Source organism: Fukomys damarensis, unplaced genomic scaffold (assembly GCF_012274545.1).
Source record: "Fukomys damarensis isolate Sample0158 unplaced genomic scaffold, DMR_v1.0_HiC HiC_scaffold_12, whole genome shotgun sequence".
In the NCBI taxonomy this organism is placed as follows: domain Eukaryota; kingdom Metazoa; phylum Chordata; class Mammalia; order Rodentia; family Bathyergidae; genus Fukomys; species Fukomys damarensis.
This window is the reverse complement of record NW_022900924.1, coordinates 28806644-28823731: the sequence shown is the minus strand read 5'-3', so window position 1 is coordinate 28823731 and position 17088 is coordinate 28806644. Positions and strand designations below refer to the sequence as shown.

Genomic DNA, 17088 nt, shown 5'->3' with positions numbered 1-17088 from the left:
CCCAGGAAGGGGATTGGCTCTGATGGAGAATACAAATTCCAAACTAGTTTCTTCCCTCTCCTGTCTGAGTTATACTTCTGCCTGAACTGCTACAGACTCCCCACAAAAAAGGAACAACTGATGCTCTCCTGCTAGAAAACTGGCTCAGAACAGCTCAGGAAAGGGAAACTAAGGCAATTAAAAGAGGCATGTAGAGTAGCGGGCTTCTGTTACACTATCAGTAGAAGTTGGAATGATGTAAATGGTTTCAGGAGCGTACACTGAGGAGTACATTACAGACACACGTGACAGATAGAGAGGGTAGCTGCAGGATTTAACGTAGAAATGGCCTGAATCAGTCTCAAAGGGAGGAGAGGGTGTTTCCGCAATGTTATGCTAAGGGAAATTTTAAAGATAAAACACATATATGAAGCTCAGAAACTCGCTGGGCTATTATAAGGTTCATATTAACTGACAACTGATATTAAAGTATTCTCCTCTGAGTGGATGCTATATAACATTAGGTTTTATTAGTTAGGATAGATTATCACTAGAAAAGCACCTCATTCTTATAACATTACATTTAAATCCTATAAAAAAAGTAACGTTAATGACATTCAATTCAAAGAATTATTCAAAATGTTACTTTTTGTGTGCAAGGATTTCTTCACAGATGTATTAAAATGGGATTGAAATACAGAAAAAACCCAAATACATAACGTGTGCAATTTGATAGATTCTGACAGGACCGCAAGATATATATTATCACTACAGTTATGGCAATCACCATAGCCATTACCTCCAAAAGTTTGAGACTTAGGTGTGGTAATAAGAGTCCTTACAATGGACTACAAGATCTGCTAAATGCAATAAGCGAGGCATGGAAAGACAAATATTGCATAATTCCTCTTCCCCAAGGTGTTTAAAATAGTTGACCTTTTAGAAGCTGAAATAGTGGAGAGAAGAAAGGGCCAACAGGGAGGTATCTCTGAACGGGTATGGAGTTAAACTCAACAAGACAAACTGTAGGGATCTACCATTCAACATCATGCCTAAAGTTAATTGTGCATTTAGGACTTCTCAGGAGCAGTACAGTGGTACATGTTTTGGAAGCATTTGTGGAAAAAGCAAGTGTATTAAAGTTTAGATCTCAGTTTATCAGAGTATATTTAAAAATACATTGTTTCTTATTCCAATTCAGGAAAATATAGAATTACCAATTGTCAAATACAGGATAATATAAAACATTATTTTTTCTTGATAAAATTATTTCAATGTATGCAGACATTTTATCTTTTAAATTTTACATGATCTTAGTCAAAAGGCTGAGAAGTGATTTATTTATTTATTTATTTATTTGGTACCGGGGATTGAACTCGGGTCCTTGCACTTGCAAGGCAGGCCACTGAACCGCTGAGCTAAATCCCTGGCCCCAAGAAGTGATTTATTTTTAAATTTTATTATATTTGTAGTTTACTGAATTTTTTTTCATTTGGATTAATTATTTTCCATATAATTTAAGTGAAAAATGTTATTCGGTATTGGGTTTTTTTTGTTGTTTATGTCAATTCTTACTGATTATTTCTACAATTGCAAGTTTATTTTTATGATATTATTTGTACCTAACTCAATTGTCTGTTCAAATTATTCATAGTAAACTTGAATTGGATTCTTCTGTTAATTTTTAGGCAATAATAAAATTTTACATATACCAATTAAAAGATCACTAGTTTATTAACATCTGATCCTTTTCTCAATCAAATTGATGCTGGATATTTAAAGTCTATAATTTGCAGGTGTTACTTACGTTGTCTCATGATTTTTTTCCACAGAGTTTGACAAGGTTTACTGTAGTTTTGATTCTTTTATTTTATATCTATTGGTATTAGTAGTATAAAAATTTCTAATTTTGATGCAAGAGCAATACTTCATTTAGAAAGCAAATATGAAAAATTTTGATTGCTATTTGTTAGACTTTCTTTGGCTAAGTCTAAAAATTTGTTATTCAAATCATTGCATATAAAATCATCTTTTCCTCATGTAGCTCAAATGCACGTAATTGCTGAAAGCAACTAAGGCAGCTGGATACATTTTCCATGTAATATTAGTTGAAAACAATAGTTCTTGCTAAGATGATTAATATAGTGCATAATTGTATGACATCAAAAATTGCAGATAGAAAGTATGTTTGCAGGTGTGCATTTCTCATACGGCTTTCTTGTTGCTCTCCTGGCTCACTTTTAAGATTGTCTTCTAATCAGAATTTTTAAAAATTGCAATAAAATTCAAAAGACACAATTATTGGATCTAAATCTCATGGACATTTTTCTAGGGATTGGATAATTTAAACATTTTTGAAAATGTTAATTTTTCAAGCAGTTACATTTATATTATCTCATTTTATTTTAAATATTTGATAAAATATATTTTCTTTCATCATTTTCATGTTATTTTATGATAGTACTGATTATGGAGTTTAGATTAGTTTTATTTGACATCAGCTATTGAATTCTAAATTACTTTTATAATAAATGTAATATGTTCAGATTCATGTGCATTTCAATCTCTATGTCAAGATAAATAATAATATATATATCTCTGATACTAAAATCTGATAAAGATCAAATCTTTACACAAAAGGTAAGTTTAAAGATCTTTTAAATTCTGATTAAAGTGATGTTTTGCTGAAATAAGTTAGAAACTGCAGCCATGGGAATTTTAAATTTCCAGTATTTGATTCCTATCTACCTTACAATAAGTAAAATAACTTTTTATTGCATCAGTATTGTTTTCCTTATGTTATTAATGCATCTGTTCTTAGAACTATGATGAGCAGATCTAGAACTACTTTTTTGTAAATGATTCTACTGTGAATTTTCCCATTGCAATTTTCTTCCATTTTGTAAATATTTAATTTTCTTTTTTTATTTAGGTATTTATATACAGACTTTCCCTTAGTTTATGTTTCTATTACAGTTGTCTTCCATATGGAAATTTCTTCCCTTGCTTTCTCAAACTTTTCTTTCCTTTCTTCTCCCGAATTTAACTTTTTCTTCCCATTTGGTCCTAACTGTACATGAAGCCATCGACAAAATCATTTATGGATATATTTTTCTTAAACTTGCATAGAAAATTTAAGGTTGACTATGATAAAACCCATTTTTGGGGAATATGTTTCTAATAAGACTGTTTGTAAAGCTGGATTTATCAAAACTATAATTGCTCTAAGAATTTATGCTTGTCTTTTTCATACATGTTTAATGAATTAGGATGTTCAAAATTATGTGTTTTAATAAGTATATTATCTCTACTATGGAAAAGTGTTTCTGTCAAATGGAAGATTCATGTCTTATTGCATCCTGTTATAAATGCCTGGCAATTTGAAAAATTTATCTGCCCAATGTTGCTAAGTTTTATTCCTTTTCCATGCAACATCAATTCAGGTAGATTTGGCCTGATTTGCTACTGTTGCTTTGGAGAGCAGGATTCTTATATCATCACAAAGCACTGTACCCAATGCATTGTGTAAGTAAAATATGCTGGAAAATATTTTGTTGAGATTTATTTGGATAAATAAATTTTGGACAAATATTTTGATGACTTTTAATTTTTAAAAGTTTACTTTACAAGTAGAGCATAATTCTTTAGCACATGTGCTCCTGCTTAACACAACAGAGAGTTTTGAAAATAATCTTCCCATTCTGGCAAATATCTCAAATAAGAAGTTTTGAGAGAAAATTAAGTCTAAGGGGATATCACTCAAATCCTGCAGTTCTGTGTAATGGAGCCCTAAAGGAGAGGGATGGGTGAGGTGAGGAATCCTAGTGAAACACTAGAACATACACCTTGAGGATTTGTGGGTCCTGTAGGAATTTCCTTCTAACAGAGAACACTGTCATAAAAAACAGCATGAATCAAGATACGCCTCCTTTGTTAATGCATTATTTTAAATCTAGTAGTGTCCTTACAGTTCCTTCATCTACACTCCAAACTTTTCTAGATAAGCTTAGTTCAGTGGAATGCATTATTGTTTAAACCATTTAAGCAGAACTTATACTATGAGGAGGTATTGTGCAGATTTTAACCTTTTTTTTCTTATGATATTCATGCATTATTAAAATTTTGACTTTGTTCATAAAAAAGCTGGTGTCCAATTACTGAAACCCAGAAATGTGTCGAGGGAAAAAACCTTAAGACTAATATAATTCCAGATTTCTACCAATATTATTTACTCCCTTATTTACCAACTACATGAGAGTAAATTATCATAAAAGAAAACAACAAACTAAAATTGAGATATTTTTAAGAAGGGTTTTCTTAAAAGCTATGTTTTTAAGAGAGAAAATAATTTCTATGTATGTAGTTTAAAGTTTTTAATAAATTTAATTTATTTTTTCAATTTATTAAATTTACATTCATTTTTACCCAATGCATAAAAATGTTAAAAATCATATGTTGCTTCATAAATTTTGCATGCAATTTGATCCTCCTAAACAATGTTATGAAGTTATCTAACTCCCGACCATCCTCAGTGTTACTACCAGAAATTTATAGAAAGTCTCAAATTGTTCAGGGATACATTTTCTCTCTCTCTCTGCATATTGGTTTATCTTTATCTCTACCTCTATTTCTATTTGCCTAGAAGATTCAAATGCAATAATTCTTTTGTAGAAATTAAAATATCCAATTTTAAATAAATCAGCGAAAGTTAACACTATGAAAAGCGATGTTTTCACTTTTTTTCAAACTTGCAAGGTGGAAGTAAATTATGTGTGAACTCCCTTGAAGTGGAATTGGGTGGTTCACAGAAGGAAGCACGGTTATGTCAACACGATCACTAATATATTAATGACTGGGTAGTCAGAGATGTGCGTGATGATAGGAATCAGAATGCCGAAGTACTGACGCTACTACCATAAAGTATATCATTATTTTTTCTAACTAAACTAAAACTTTTACTCTTGGACCTTAACTTTTACAAGGTATCATCTATTCCAAAATGTTATAAAATAGCAACCCTCTTTACTTTGATTAATGATACATTGTCAGAGTGATGAATTCTTCTAGAGTGTAATTTGAAAGATAATATCATTCTAAGGGGGGAAAAAGTTCAGATAAGAATGGAGAACAGTTAGCAGATGAAATCCTACCATCACACAGTGTAGTGAAGGATGTAGGAGAAGCTGGAAATGCTGGCAGTAAATCACATCCTTTGGCTCTACTTTAAGCTTCCGCCCTGCAGTGAAATATGTGATTTACTTTACTATGTGCTCTCAAGGCTGTTTTGGTTTGATTTTAAAATATTTTTAACATGTAGAACAGTTTTGCAGGTAATTTTATAGATTTCTAGTCCCTTTCTCCTCTTATTGATGCATACTGGTAGTGCTATATATGCATTTTCATATTTAGAAGATGAAACATTTTTGAGCTGTTTTAAAATTCAAGAATATTTCATGAATATATAATTAAAATGTGTATTTTAAATATTGTAACACAATTTTGTTCATTGATTATTACTTAAACTGATAGTTAATATAAGTGAAGGATTTGTGTGTGTGTGTGTGTGTGTGTGTGTGTTGCAAATCTAGATGTTTTCTTTTAAATTCACAAGAGTTATTAGGGATATGTTCTCAACTATTAATAGCTGTTACCTTTAGGGATTTCTGTAAATGAATTATGAGGAACCTCCATTTTCTTACATTTTAATATGGTGTGGCTGTAATTTAGTGTCACTGACTTGGTGAAATATAAAAATGAATAGGTATAAACAAAATGAAAAAGTCAACCACCTAATTCTTGGATAGGCAAAGGTGTAAAGAATGATAGCTTTGTGGATTTTTTTTAAAGGAAGGAACAATATTCAGATATATTAGATATAACTTAGTATGTTCATTTTCAAGAAACCAAAGGAAAAGATCATGTTTTACATAGTGAAGGCTAATGTGAACTTATCAGGGAAAAATTGTTGGGGTTTAAAGAAGAAAGAAGGCTTGAATTTAGTTTAAACCCCAACAATTTGTAGCCATATGATTTTGACCTAGGTACTCTGAATTTCGGATTCTTTGTTGATATAATGGAAATCATAAATATCTGACTTTTTGTATCATTGATTTGAAGTTAAGAGAAATAAAATATAAGTGCAGTCTTACATTGAAGAAAAATGTCATTCAAGTGTATTATATCCTAGGAAACAAACATATCCATTTATTTGCATTTTATTTATATCAGTTATCTACTAAATAAACAGGTTTAAGAGACTCAGATAAAAATTTAATTGTATGAATTGTCCACAAAGTTTATCATATTTTTAGCAGTAAATTTAAATTCTTTCCCATTTTCAAGTTGTTTGAATTATGCTATCTAGAAATGTTAACTTGTTGAAACACTAATAGCAGGAATAATTTTAGGAAAAGAATAATATCTGTTTTATGTTATTTAAATAAAATATATTTGATAATTCGTATCTTACCAATTCTATATAATTCCATTAAATTAATACTATTGACTTTGATGTTTTATCCATATAAAATTAAAGCTGAACATAGTAAGTACCTTTGAAATTAATAGATTGTTTTGGGAAATTTGAAATCAGGCTCGGGTTGAATTACTGCGCTTTAAAATTGGAAAGTTTTGGAGCAGATATCTCAGGCCTGTACACAGCATGGACAACAATATATGTACATAGGTCATGTTAAACATATTTTCATAGATATTTTATTAACTCAGTGTCATACTTAAACATGCTAGTTACATTGATGTTCACTGATTTTTTTGCAGGATCAGACTCCAGTGAATTTGAACAGATTTTCAAAAGGTCATAACTGGAAAGTTTCAATGTAATTGTAGCTATCTAAATTGGTAACTAGGTGAAAACTTTGAAATAGTACGCACGTAAGAGTATAAGATAATTACTCCTGATCATTGCTGTACTTTTTCTGTCTTGAAGACATTTACTAAGAGAAAGATTTTCATCTTTGTAATGCCAGGTTCTCACAGAGCCTCTGGCTCTTCCCCTCAGATTTTAGTTCAAGCTCAGACAGGATCCTTGGGCAGACCAGAGACATTGCTGTGAGGAGACCTTTCAGAGAACAGTGCCTTTCCAAAATTTACCCGTTCCTCAGCAATCCCTCTGAAACATGTCCAAAAGAATTCTTAAAATTCTCAATTATTTATTTTAATTATGCAACACTTCTGCTTCTTCCTACACTTTATTTTTACTATATATACTATTTGTCAGGCAATATAGTGGCCATGCAAAAGTTTTTTTTTTTTTCTTTTTTTTTTAACATGAGTTTTTCTTTTGTGTGCTTTTGTGGTATGGTGGGATAGAAAGATGCTGAAAAACGATGCAAAATTCACGTAGTGCTGCTAAGGTGCTTCTCAGCAGGTTACATCCTACAAAGGGGGGATACTTCATAAAGTTGGGAGGAGGAAGGTGCAGGGAAGAGTTTCTAGCCCCGTGGGAGTGACTTGGCAGGATTCAAGAAGGAGGAATGGGCATCTGCCAGATAAAAATAATGGAGGAAGGAAGGCCTTCCTGGGTGTGAACCTTCTGAGCAAATGGATACAATGAGGAGCAGCCTGCAGTTGCCTAGGGTGCTATGGATGTAGACACTTTCTGATGTACTCGCTCCCATAGTGTGTACTTTCTAAAGATATGCCCAGGAATACTCGTTATTGCTTATTCAGGTTCCCAGTAGAAAGGAGATACTAATCGTTTAGTGCAACAATGTGCACAAAATAACACATCAATCTATGTGGGGTTCACATAGTGGCTACAAGTCATTAGAATTATAGATACCTGGGGTCATTTTCCAGCTCTGCCCTTCATTATGTGACCAAGTTATGAAAACTCTCCAAGCTTTAGTTTCTTTATTCCTCATAAAGAAATAAAAAGTTAATGTTTTAGTGTTAACCCAAGGATGAAGTAATACAATGTTTGGAAAATATTTAAAATAGCATGAGCCCAAATTAGTGCCTTCAGTTGATGGCAGCTGTTGCTATTATATTGGTTGATAAAAATATCAATTTGTTCTTTTTAGATATTAATTAGAATTCACTGAATTTTGTGAATCATGGGATGTCAAAAATTTGACCTAAAGTTTATAAATTACTTAGGCTGAGTATAGGGTATGTTTACAAGGATGTTTAGTCATAATTTTCCTTTCTTAATAGGCAAGATCTCAAGTATTATCCAGAGTGTTGGATGTTGCCCATGAGTTTATAAAGGAGGTCAATCCAGATGAAGCCAAAGGAGGGAACAATTCTATGAAAGAGACCAGTGTGACTCAACATGTGACCGAAGTTCTAACTCCGAAAGGAAGCCACTCTGAGGTAAGCTGAGGAAAACGGAACTGGACATGTTCTGTCTTACGTGGCCGTGGTGCTGGTCTGCATACTTTTATCTAAACATGTAGAGTTTTGGAGATTATTTTATCACTTTGCTAGATAATATGGATGTGGTTTATTTTATTAGTCAAATATATCTTGACTACAGAAATATTTTTAAGGAAATTGCTTTGATTTCACTGAAAACTGATCATTTTGATGAATGATTTTGTCCATATGACTTTCTGAGCATTTCTGCCATGTCAGGAATTGAAAGAATATTTAGAGAACATATTTAAATAAGAAGCAGAACATAATGTGACTATTTGTATTAGTTACTATATAGACTAATGTAAAAATACAAAATTTACCAAGCACTTTAGATGACAGGCAATTTTGCAGTCATTTAAAACCAGATTCTGGCAGTTATTCAGACTGACTATTAATTATACAATGTCCTAGATAAGCTTTTAGCTGTGTATTTCTGTATTTTTATAATAGACTAGCACTGATTCTTGACCAAGAAACATATTGCAAATTTTGATTGAGGTTATAATCCACATTCTTTTGGAGACCATTTACCTTTATCATGAAGTTCAGAAACTGCGAATCTCTTAGGCAATCACACAGTCTATGTTGAATTTAATTCCGTTAATTTTCAAACTCATGCTTATAGAATATAACAACAAATATATCCTATGCCACTGGGACTTTTTCCCAAAAGAGGAATCATGAGGTGTGATAAATAAATATAGTGAGTGTTCAAATTTTAAGAAAATTATCGCTGTAGAAGACGTTTTGCTATTAATTCATCTCAATTTATTCTCCTTTTCTTCAAACATACTCATCCAAACATTGCTGGGAGCATTTCTGGAGAATTTCTTGGAGTCCTTTTTTGTGGTTTTAGTTGTGCTGTCATGGGTGCTTCAGTGTTCTGAATTGATTCGAAGCCGTTCATGATCATGACTTTTTGGAAGAGCTAGAAGTCTCATGGTACCAGATCAGCTAAATGAGATAGAGGAGGACACACCATAATGTCCTTCACTTAGATGACACTCACTGTATTTTTTATCACACCTTGTAAAGAAATGAAAGAGGACATTCTGAACTGCCTCAGAAAGTGGCACTAAGTGTGTTTGGAATGAGGGGAGGTATTTGAGGGGACGGATACCCATGTCTTTTACTAGAATTCATTTATAAATATTTTAACATTTACCGCATTCCTCAACCACCACTCGTGTGCTTGAGTGTTCTGAGTCAGTCGGCATGTTTTCATGGATTTCACGAAAGATCTGGTGTTCTGTGAAGAACTGCTGAATGAGTTTCAGCCTCATACTTACTGATACTATTCTGTTGAGAACCAAGCACTATCATAAATATTTTATACATATCATCTCATTTGGTCTTTTCTTAAAGTACACTTCTTTGTCAGATGTCGGATCAGTGGCAAAAAAGACTTGTATAAGTTGCCCCAGGTATCACCTAATAATAGAACTTTGATTTAAATTTGATCTTCTGACTTCAAATTACCTGCTTTCTGAAGAAACTATATCAGTATGTGTTTTTGTTTCATAACATTTATATTCATCTCCGGGACTAACTACGTGTGCTTAACATCCATCCTTTTTATTCCCATTCTTCTCCCATTTGTTTGTTCTTCCTCTGTCTCTTTATCTCCTTCCTTTTTGCTAATTATCTTCTAAAGACTATGCAGAAGTGTGGTTTTAAAGGGTTCTCTCTCATTTCTTCCATTTTATCTAATGTATCCTGTGAGAATAACAATAATAATTCAAGATAACACTTATTAAACACTTTATTGTAGACATAGTGCTTAATGCTTTACTTATCTTATGTAATAATCACAATCACTATGCAAGTTTTGTAATGTTATTACCTCTATTTAATAGATGAAAAAGACAAAGTTAAGTAACTAGCCAAACTCAAAAGCTATGGAGTGGAGTCCTTTGAGCTTTTATGTTTTATTTTTTTAATTCATTAAGTTTATTGGTACAATTTAGGTATACCACATGATGACATTCATCATTGGGCAGGAGAAAGGGGAGAGAGAAAAGGGGGAGAGAGAAGAGAGAGAGAGAGAGAGAGAGAGCAATCTTTTCTCTTTTTATCCTCTCAGAAGATGCCATTCTACTAGACTAAGGCTTTACTATTATGACCTCATTTAAGCCTGATTGCCTCTCTATAGGCCCTGTCTTCAAATAAAATTACACTATGGGGACAGTAGAGGTTCAACATGTGAATTTTGGATGGGGGCATAATTTAACACATAATAATTACATGTTCCATGCAATCTCCCACCTAAATATTTATTTGAATATTTGATCACTTATTCTATCCTTATTGCCATTTCAAATACCTCAACTCGATTTTTTCTAAAAGGATCAAAAGGTTTCCATAGAGAAAAGTGCATTTCATTCTCTCCCTTTCTGGAGTCAGTCAACATTTCCAGTTTTGTATGTATGTGTTTCTTTGCAAAATGTTAATCTACCTTGCATATTGGTCTAAAAACATGGTTTTTACATTTTAAAGTGTAGTTTGTTTTTTAGCAGCCCAGAAAAACTTTTTTTTCAGTATCAGGAAAAAAACTCAGGGCCTCTCACTTGCCAGGCAGGTGCTGTATTGTTGAGTTACATCCTAGGCCTACTGAAAATATAATTTTTACATCCATATCAATACATTCTATAACCTTCTCTTTTCAAGGGCTTTTTCCCAGTACAACCATAATATAAAGTATAAATTTGAAAAAAAAATACATATGATAAAATCCTGAAATTCCTGAAGAAGCTTGGACATTTATAATTTTGGTCAATATGGCCAAATGTCTGTGACATTTTAAGTGGTTAGGAGAAGAATAACTGTGTGAAGACGTGGAGAAAGGTATATCCTTGAATGTAACTAGTGCAAAGTCCTGAAAAGAATGTGTTTCATGGGTTCCCAGAACTGTAGGAATATAAGTCTGGCTGGAGCAGCGTGAATGGAGGGGCGAACAGGAGGTGCTGAAATAAACACAGGGCATCATAGGGCCTTGTGGGTCCGTGTTGAACACTGGCACTTTAGAGTGAACAGTTTGGAGTGGGGAATGATACAAACAAATTAGCATGCAAGAAAACTACTTGTTCTACCATGAGGAGGTTGTAGGGAGCAGGAGCTTAGGGGAGGAGAAGAAAATGGATACAGACTGCTGCTGTTTCATAGAAAAAACATAGTTAACAGCACAATGACAACTCACTTATGTTTTAAAGAAAAGAGTCAAGTATTTCTATAAGTACACCTTAAAACCATTGGATTTCAAGGTGAACCATGCCTGAGTCGTCACACTAATAATTAGTCTCATTGCATTTTTACAGAAAACTTAATAAAGTTTCACTAAATCCATTTATAACTGGTTTAGGTAGAAATTACAACAACAGAAAGAGCTGAATGTGCAGCGCCAGGAGATAGGCTCTTGCATGAAGGGTCATTTGATGAAGAAGCTTCTGCGCAGTCCTTTCAGGAAGCATTAAGTCAGTGGAGAACTGGGAGCTACGAGAACCAGGAGAAACAGAACTTATGTTCAGCAAAACCAGGTGTGGCAATTATTCTTACTTGTGCCTTATAACATATGGTGACTTTATTTTGTCTCAATTATATACATGCAGTGTTAAAATGCTTTACACGCAAAAATTTGTTAGAACTTGTCCACGAAGTAGACACTCTGTATGACCACTGGTGAGTGATTTCATATTCAAAGGCTCTGAGTTGGGCACTGGTGACCAATTTATTTACTATGTATAATCAGATCCACAAAGGAAGGTAGTATTGGATTCTTTCAGCTTTTCTTCTCCTATTGTCATAGGGACAATCATTGCATTTTAGGATTATAATGGCAACATGTAAAATGGAAGACTCTGTCAAGTAGAAAGATAAAAGTTTTTTATATATCTACCATATAGTGTGATTTCAAGGATCACTGTGAATTTTAGGTAGAAAACTGATTCATGTCTGAATTGCTTTCTCTCTTTTGAAGATCTATTTTTATTCTCTATTTTTTCCTTGACAATTGTCACTCCTATATTCATTGAAGGCATTGAAGATCTCGGGATAACTGAGTACACAGTGTCTTTGCTTTAGGTTATCCAAAACATTTCTTGAAGAAAATCATGTATTTACAGTACCTAATTTATTAGTTTTTAAACTGAATCTTATGTTATCTTTCAGTATGTTCTTGTTGAATGTAAGTAAGCTAATAAATTCCAATTGTGTCTTTCTTATAGAGGCACTCAATTTTACTAGGTTTAATTTTTTCTAGAGAAAAAACTTTGGATTACTCTTCTTTTACAATATAGTATAATTCTTAATGTCAATGTATAACACACCATCTTCCCAATTATAATGAGAATTTTTAGTAAATAATGTTCTCATCTTCAAATAATTTTCCTACATTTGTTCATGATACGCTATTTATAATTTCATATTTTTACTTTTTACTTTTTTTTCTTTTTATTGAGTTTATTGGTACAATCTAGGTATACAATACAGTTACATTCATCATTGGGATTCTGTACCTTTACATAATAGGTCTTGATTCTCATTTTTTCCCTTGTCCCTGCCCTCCCTTCACTCCACCCTTCCCTCCCCATTTACAAACACTTTATTTCCATTTTTTCAGTTTCTCATATTATTTTCCTCTTCTTTATTACTTTTCCCCCACCCTTCCCACTTTCCCTACACCTTTAGCCCTTTACTTCCTATTTCACATTATTAATTATCTCATTAGGATCCTGTGTACTATTATAGTTTTTCACACCAAAGAAACTATTCGGTATTTCAGTTAAGGAAATCCCTGTATAAACATTAAAAATAGGGAATCCTAAAATAAAACTAAAAAGGAAAGTAAAAGAGAAAAGGCAATGATGTAACATTAAAATAATCCTTAATTCTGGAGATGAAAATGGTCCCTGAACATATTTAAATTGCTTCTTGCTCTTACAGTCTTATCTTATTCTTTTTTTCATTATTTAGAGAATACTTTATTAGTTTCTGTAATCAAACCCACGTAGATATGACCTTACATATTTAGTACCATGTGTTAGCCCCGTACACATGGAAAAAAATGAAAATAAAAATAAATTAACATTTCTAGACCAATATGGTTGTCCATTTCTGTACAATGCCATCTCAACACAGTAAATTGGGATGACTTTTTCCAAAGTTGGCAGCGATAGAATACAATTCTCCATGTGACAGGAGCCCCCCAAAAAACAGGGGTAGCAATTTCATTTGCAGACAAAGTAAATTTCAAACCAAAACTGAATCTAGTATTATTGATGTAGGACGGTACTATTATCATACCTCTATGAATGTAAAATATCTAGTACCTGCTTTATGTTACATAGTAGGGACTGTGCTTTATCAGAGCTACATTTAATAATATTACTCTAGAATGTTCTCTTTCCAGATGATGTTTAAGAGGCTAATAGAAAAAATGGTGCCAGGTACCACAACAACAACAGAACTTTGCTGTTTTCTGGATATTATTCTTTTCTTTTTTTTTTTTTTAATGAAATGTGCTGAATGTCTATAATTTTTTTCAGATAACTGCAGAACCTGGAAAAGCTGTTGCTGCTATTGATGCATAACATACTATTATTAGTCTTTTTATATAAATATATATATGCATATATATATTTTTTACTTTTCTACTGAGATTCTGTCAACAGCTTTAATATAAATATATTATACAGTATCTTTTATAATATTGCATAAGGTTCTATATAAAGTGATTTCTTGATATTTTATTTCTAATTCTCAGCAGTGTAAAGTTTTTCATGGCCACTTTAGGCACTTTTTTGCAATTTACCCAAAGATAATTGTGTAGGTGTTCAAGTAGCGTAGATATGTTATATCCATAGTGATTTGTAAAATAAAATTTTGAAGAATATTTTCAAATTATCCTCTAATAATTTCTCTTTCCGGTCAGTTATACCCTCATGGTAGTGTAGGAAGTGGCTATTTCCCCATATTTTCTAATTTCTTAGCCTGATGCATTGTGATAAACAATGAATTATTTTTTATCATTTTAATTGTCACTCTCATTTAAAAAATAAGTATAGGTTATTTTTTCAGGACCTTGCCTTTTCTTTTGCCATTATTTTAAAAATTAAAGTTGTATAACACGTTTTAGAGTTTTGCAACATTCTTCTTATGATAATTGGGTCAGTATGTATTATGTGCTGAGGGAATGTAATGTACCAATGCAGTCAAAACATATTCTGGAGCTTACTGGTGAGATGAGGTCAAAGCGTGAATCCAGTGATTATTGTAACTTGAAGGGAGAAGTGCACAGTAAATGCCCATACCAGGTTCAAAAAGGACATACTGAAAAAACTGTAGCACCTTGTCAATTGTTTCAAGTAAGGCTAGAAAGCAAGTATAGGAAGAGGTTTTTTTTGTACTAGAGATCAAACTCAGGACCTTGTGCTTGTGAGGCAGGCTGAGGAGTTTTCAGAGGGACAAATTAACGATGCTAAAATCTATGATAAATTCAAATCAGATTCATCAATATATGTATGTGCACACAGGATTTGTGTCTCACTGTCTTGGCTAAAGCACCTTGGGATTGGCAGTAGCAATCTGCCAAGCAGATTAAATTCCTGGAACTGATTTTACAATGAAGGACATTTTTCAAGGCAAGAAGTTTGGTTCTGAGAGATGAGAATGTTGCAGTTGACACAGTGCCTCATGCTCAGCTGTCCTATAGCTATAATCTGTGAGTGCCCAGGGGATCCTCTCATTACCATCATTAAGCACCACAATCCTTACAAAAGGCTGTCGTGGCTTTCTTCTGTATGTGAAGGATAATTGGTAGGGGGTGCTTCAGTGGAATTGATTTGCCTGAATTCAAAGGAATAGTAGGGACCCGGAATGGCAGAGACCAAGTATTGATAGATAAGCATAAAAATGGTGGTGGGAAATTATCAAAATGTGGAACAAAGAAGAGTAGTAACTGAATGCTTCAGTTTGCAAATATCTATGATACTATATGGGGTAACTGGGAATGAAAACCTTAAACAGCCTAATGGTTTATGTCTACAAAGTTTCTGTCTGATGGACAGAAACCTGACTTGGTTACTACACTGGGGTATCAGTTTTGCAATGTTGCCAGAGCTAAGCCTGTCCATAGATCTGGAAGCCCTTGACTGAGGAAGGAGCTGATCTATATAGGGATCCTGCACTGTGGCAACTGGTGTTAACTGTGTATCTTACTCTAAACCTTCACTTTATCTCACTCTAAACCTGCTAGGGTAACTGTGCATGAAGAAAGGCAATGCACAGAGCTTCAGAGGCATTTTTAGATTCTAAATTTGAATGGACATTTCCCCCTGGGTATCTTAAATACTTCTGTAGTCTATAAGTTAGTGTGAAAAGTTGATGGAGGTGAGGTGATTATGGAGTCTTATCTTCGATATGACTCATATTGGATGACTCAGAGTGTGGGTGCATCACACGGTTATTTTCCCAGATCAGAATACATACTGAGAATATATCATAAGGGAAAGATTCCCTACATTAGTAGTCCTACCTATTGCATAAATATTGTTACAGTAATGCACAAGTTAAAGATTTTAGAAGTGCCTTCACCCTGTATTATGCACTAAAGTAAATTCCTGAGGAATTCTTTAATTTGGGGGAAAGTGTAGAAATAAATGCTATCACCACATATTTGAAGATGGAGGAATATAGAGTTTTTGAAAAATTACATTTAACTTCCTTATTTGGGGCAAAATTTCCAAATTATGGAAGTCATTGGATTGTAATAAACTTTATCAGATGAAAGTGATACTAATCACAGTTGATATTTTGGATGCTCTGTCTTTATTGGAGAGAAAAAAAGAAAGCCACTGACCGACCACAGAGCTTGGGTGATGTTTTTTGTAATGAGGTCACTCAGAATTACTCAGCTGGCTAACCTTGCTATTTCAGCAGGAAACTAGTGATATATAGTGCTTGAATCAATAATTGTGTCTGTGATAAAATGAAATTTTACTTATGTACCCAGAAATATAGCCATATGAAAACAATTGGCCAGGTTTAGCAGATGATCTGTACTTTGCTGAGCTCTGATCTCGAAGATACCTTTTTTTTCTATTTCTATCAATAAAAATTGTCAGACAGTTTTTTTTTTTCTGTGTGGCAGGGATAAGTGTATAACTTCACAATATCATTCCACAGCTCTGCTAATTCTCCTGCCTCCTAGCATTATGTAGTCTGAAAGGACCTCGATCATTTTGAATTGCACAGAACAATGCTTGGCCATTAGATGGATGCCATCATGCTAAGTGGATTTCGTGAGCAGCGACCATATATTACAGGGTGATTATATTCAAACCTTTCCATAATTGAGGGGGCAGTGATTTGTCCTCATGGGGACAGCTACATATTTCAGAGATGGATTTTCTATCTCTGCTTACAGTGTGTCTGCCAGGGGGGAGCCTTATTTATCACCATGATATCCTCTTAAACACTGCCTCAGACCAAGACACTCATTTTATTATGACAGAGGTCCAGCTACTGCCCGCAGAGTTCACTGATCTCACCATGTGCCACATTGTCTAGAAGCAGCTGGCATGATATTTCACGGAGTGACTTACTGAAGACTCAGTGTGGTGCTGGTAGGGAGACAGCACCTCATTGGATGGGTGTGTTTTCCATGAGAGTCAGTCATTCTTCCACTAAATAGACTCTGAGATGACACTCTGGTCTTCTGGAGCTTGTTATCACTAA

The 17088-nt window shown here is 33.4% G+C and overlaps 1 protein-coding gene across 1 annotated transcript in view; it reads left to right on the top strand.

Annotated features, from left to right (window-relative positions):
* Zbbx (zinc finger B-box domain containing) overlaps positions 1 to 17088 on the top strand; it is a 100574-nt gene that overhangs the window by 35439 nt on the left and 48047 nt on the right. The window contains 2 exon segments of the mRNA XM_010606684.2: positions 8155 to 8313; positions 11717 to 11891. Coding sequence (XP_010604986.2) covers positions 8155 to 8313; positions 11717 to 11891 — 334 coding nt within the window.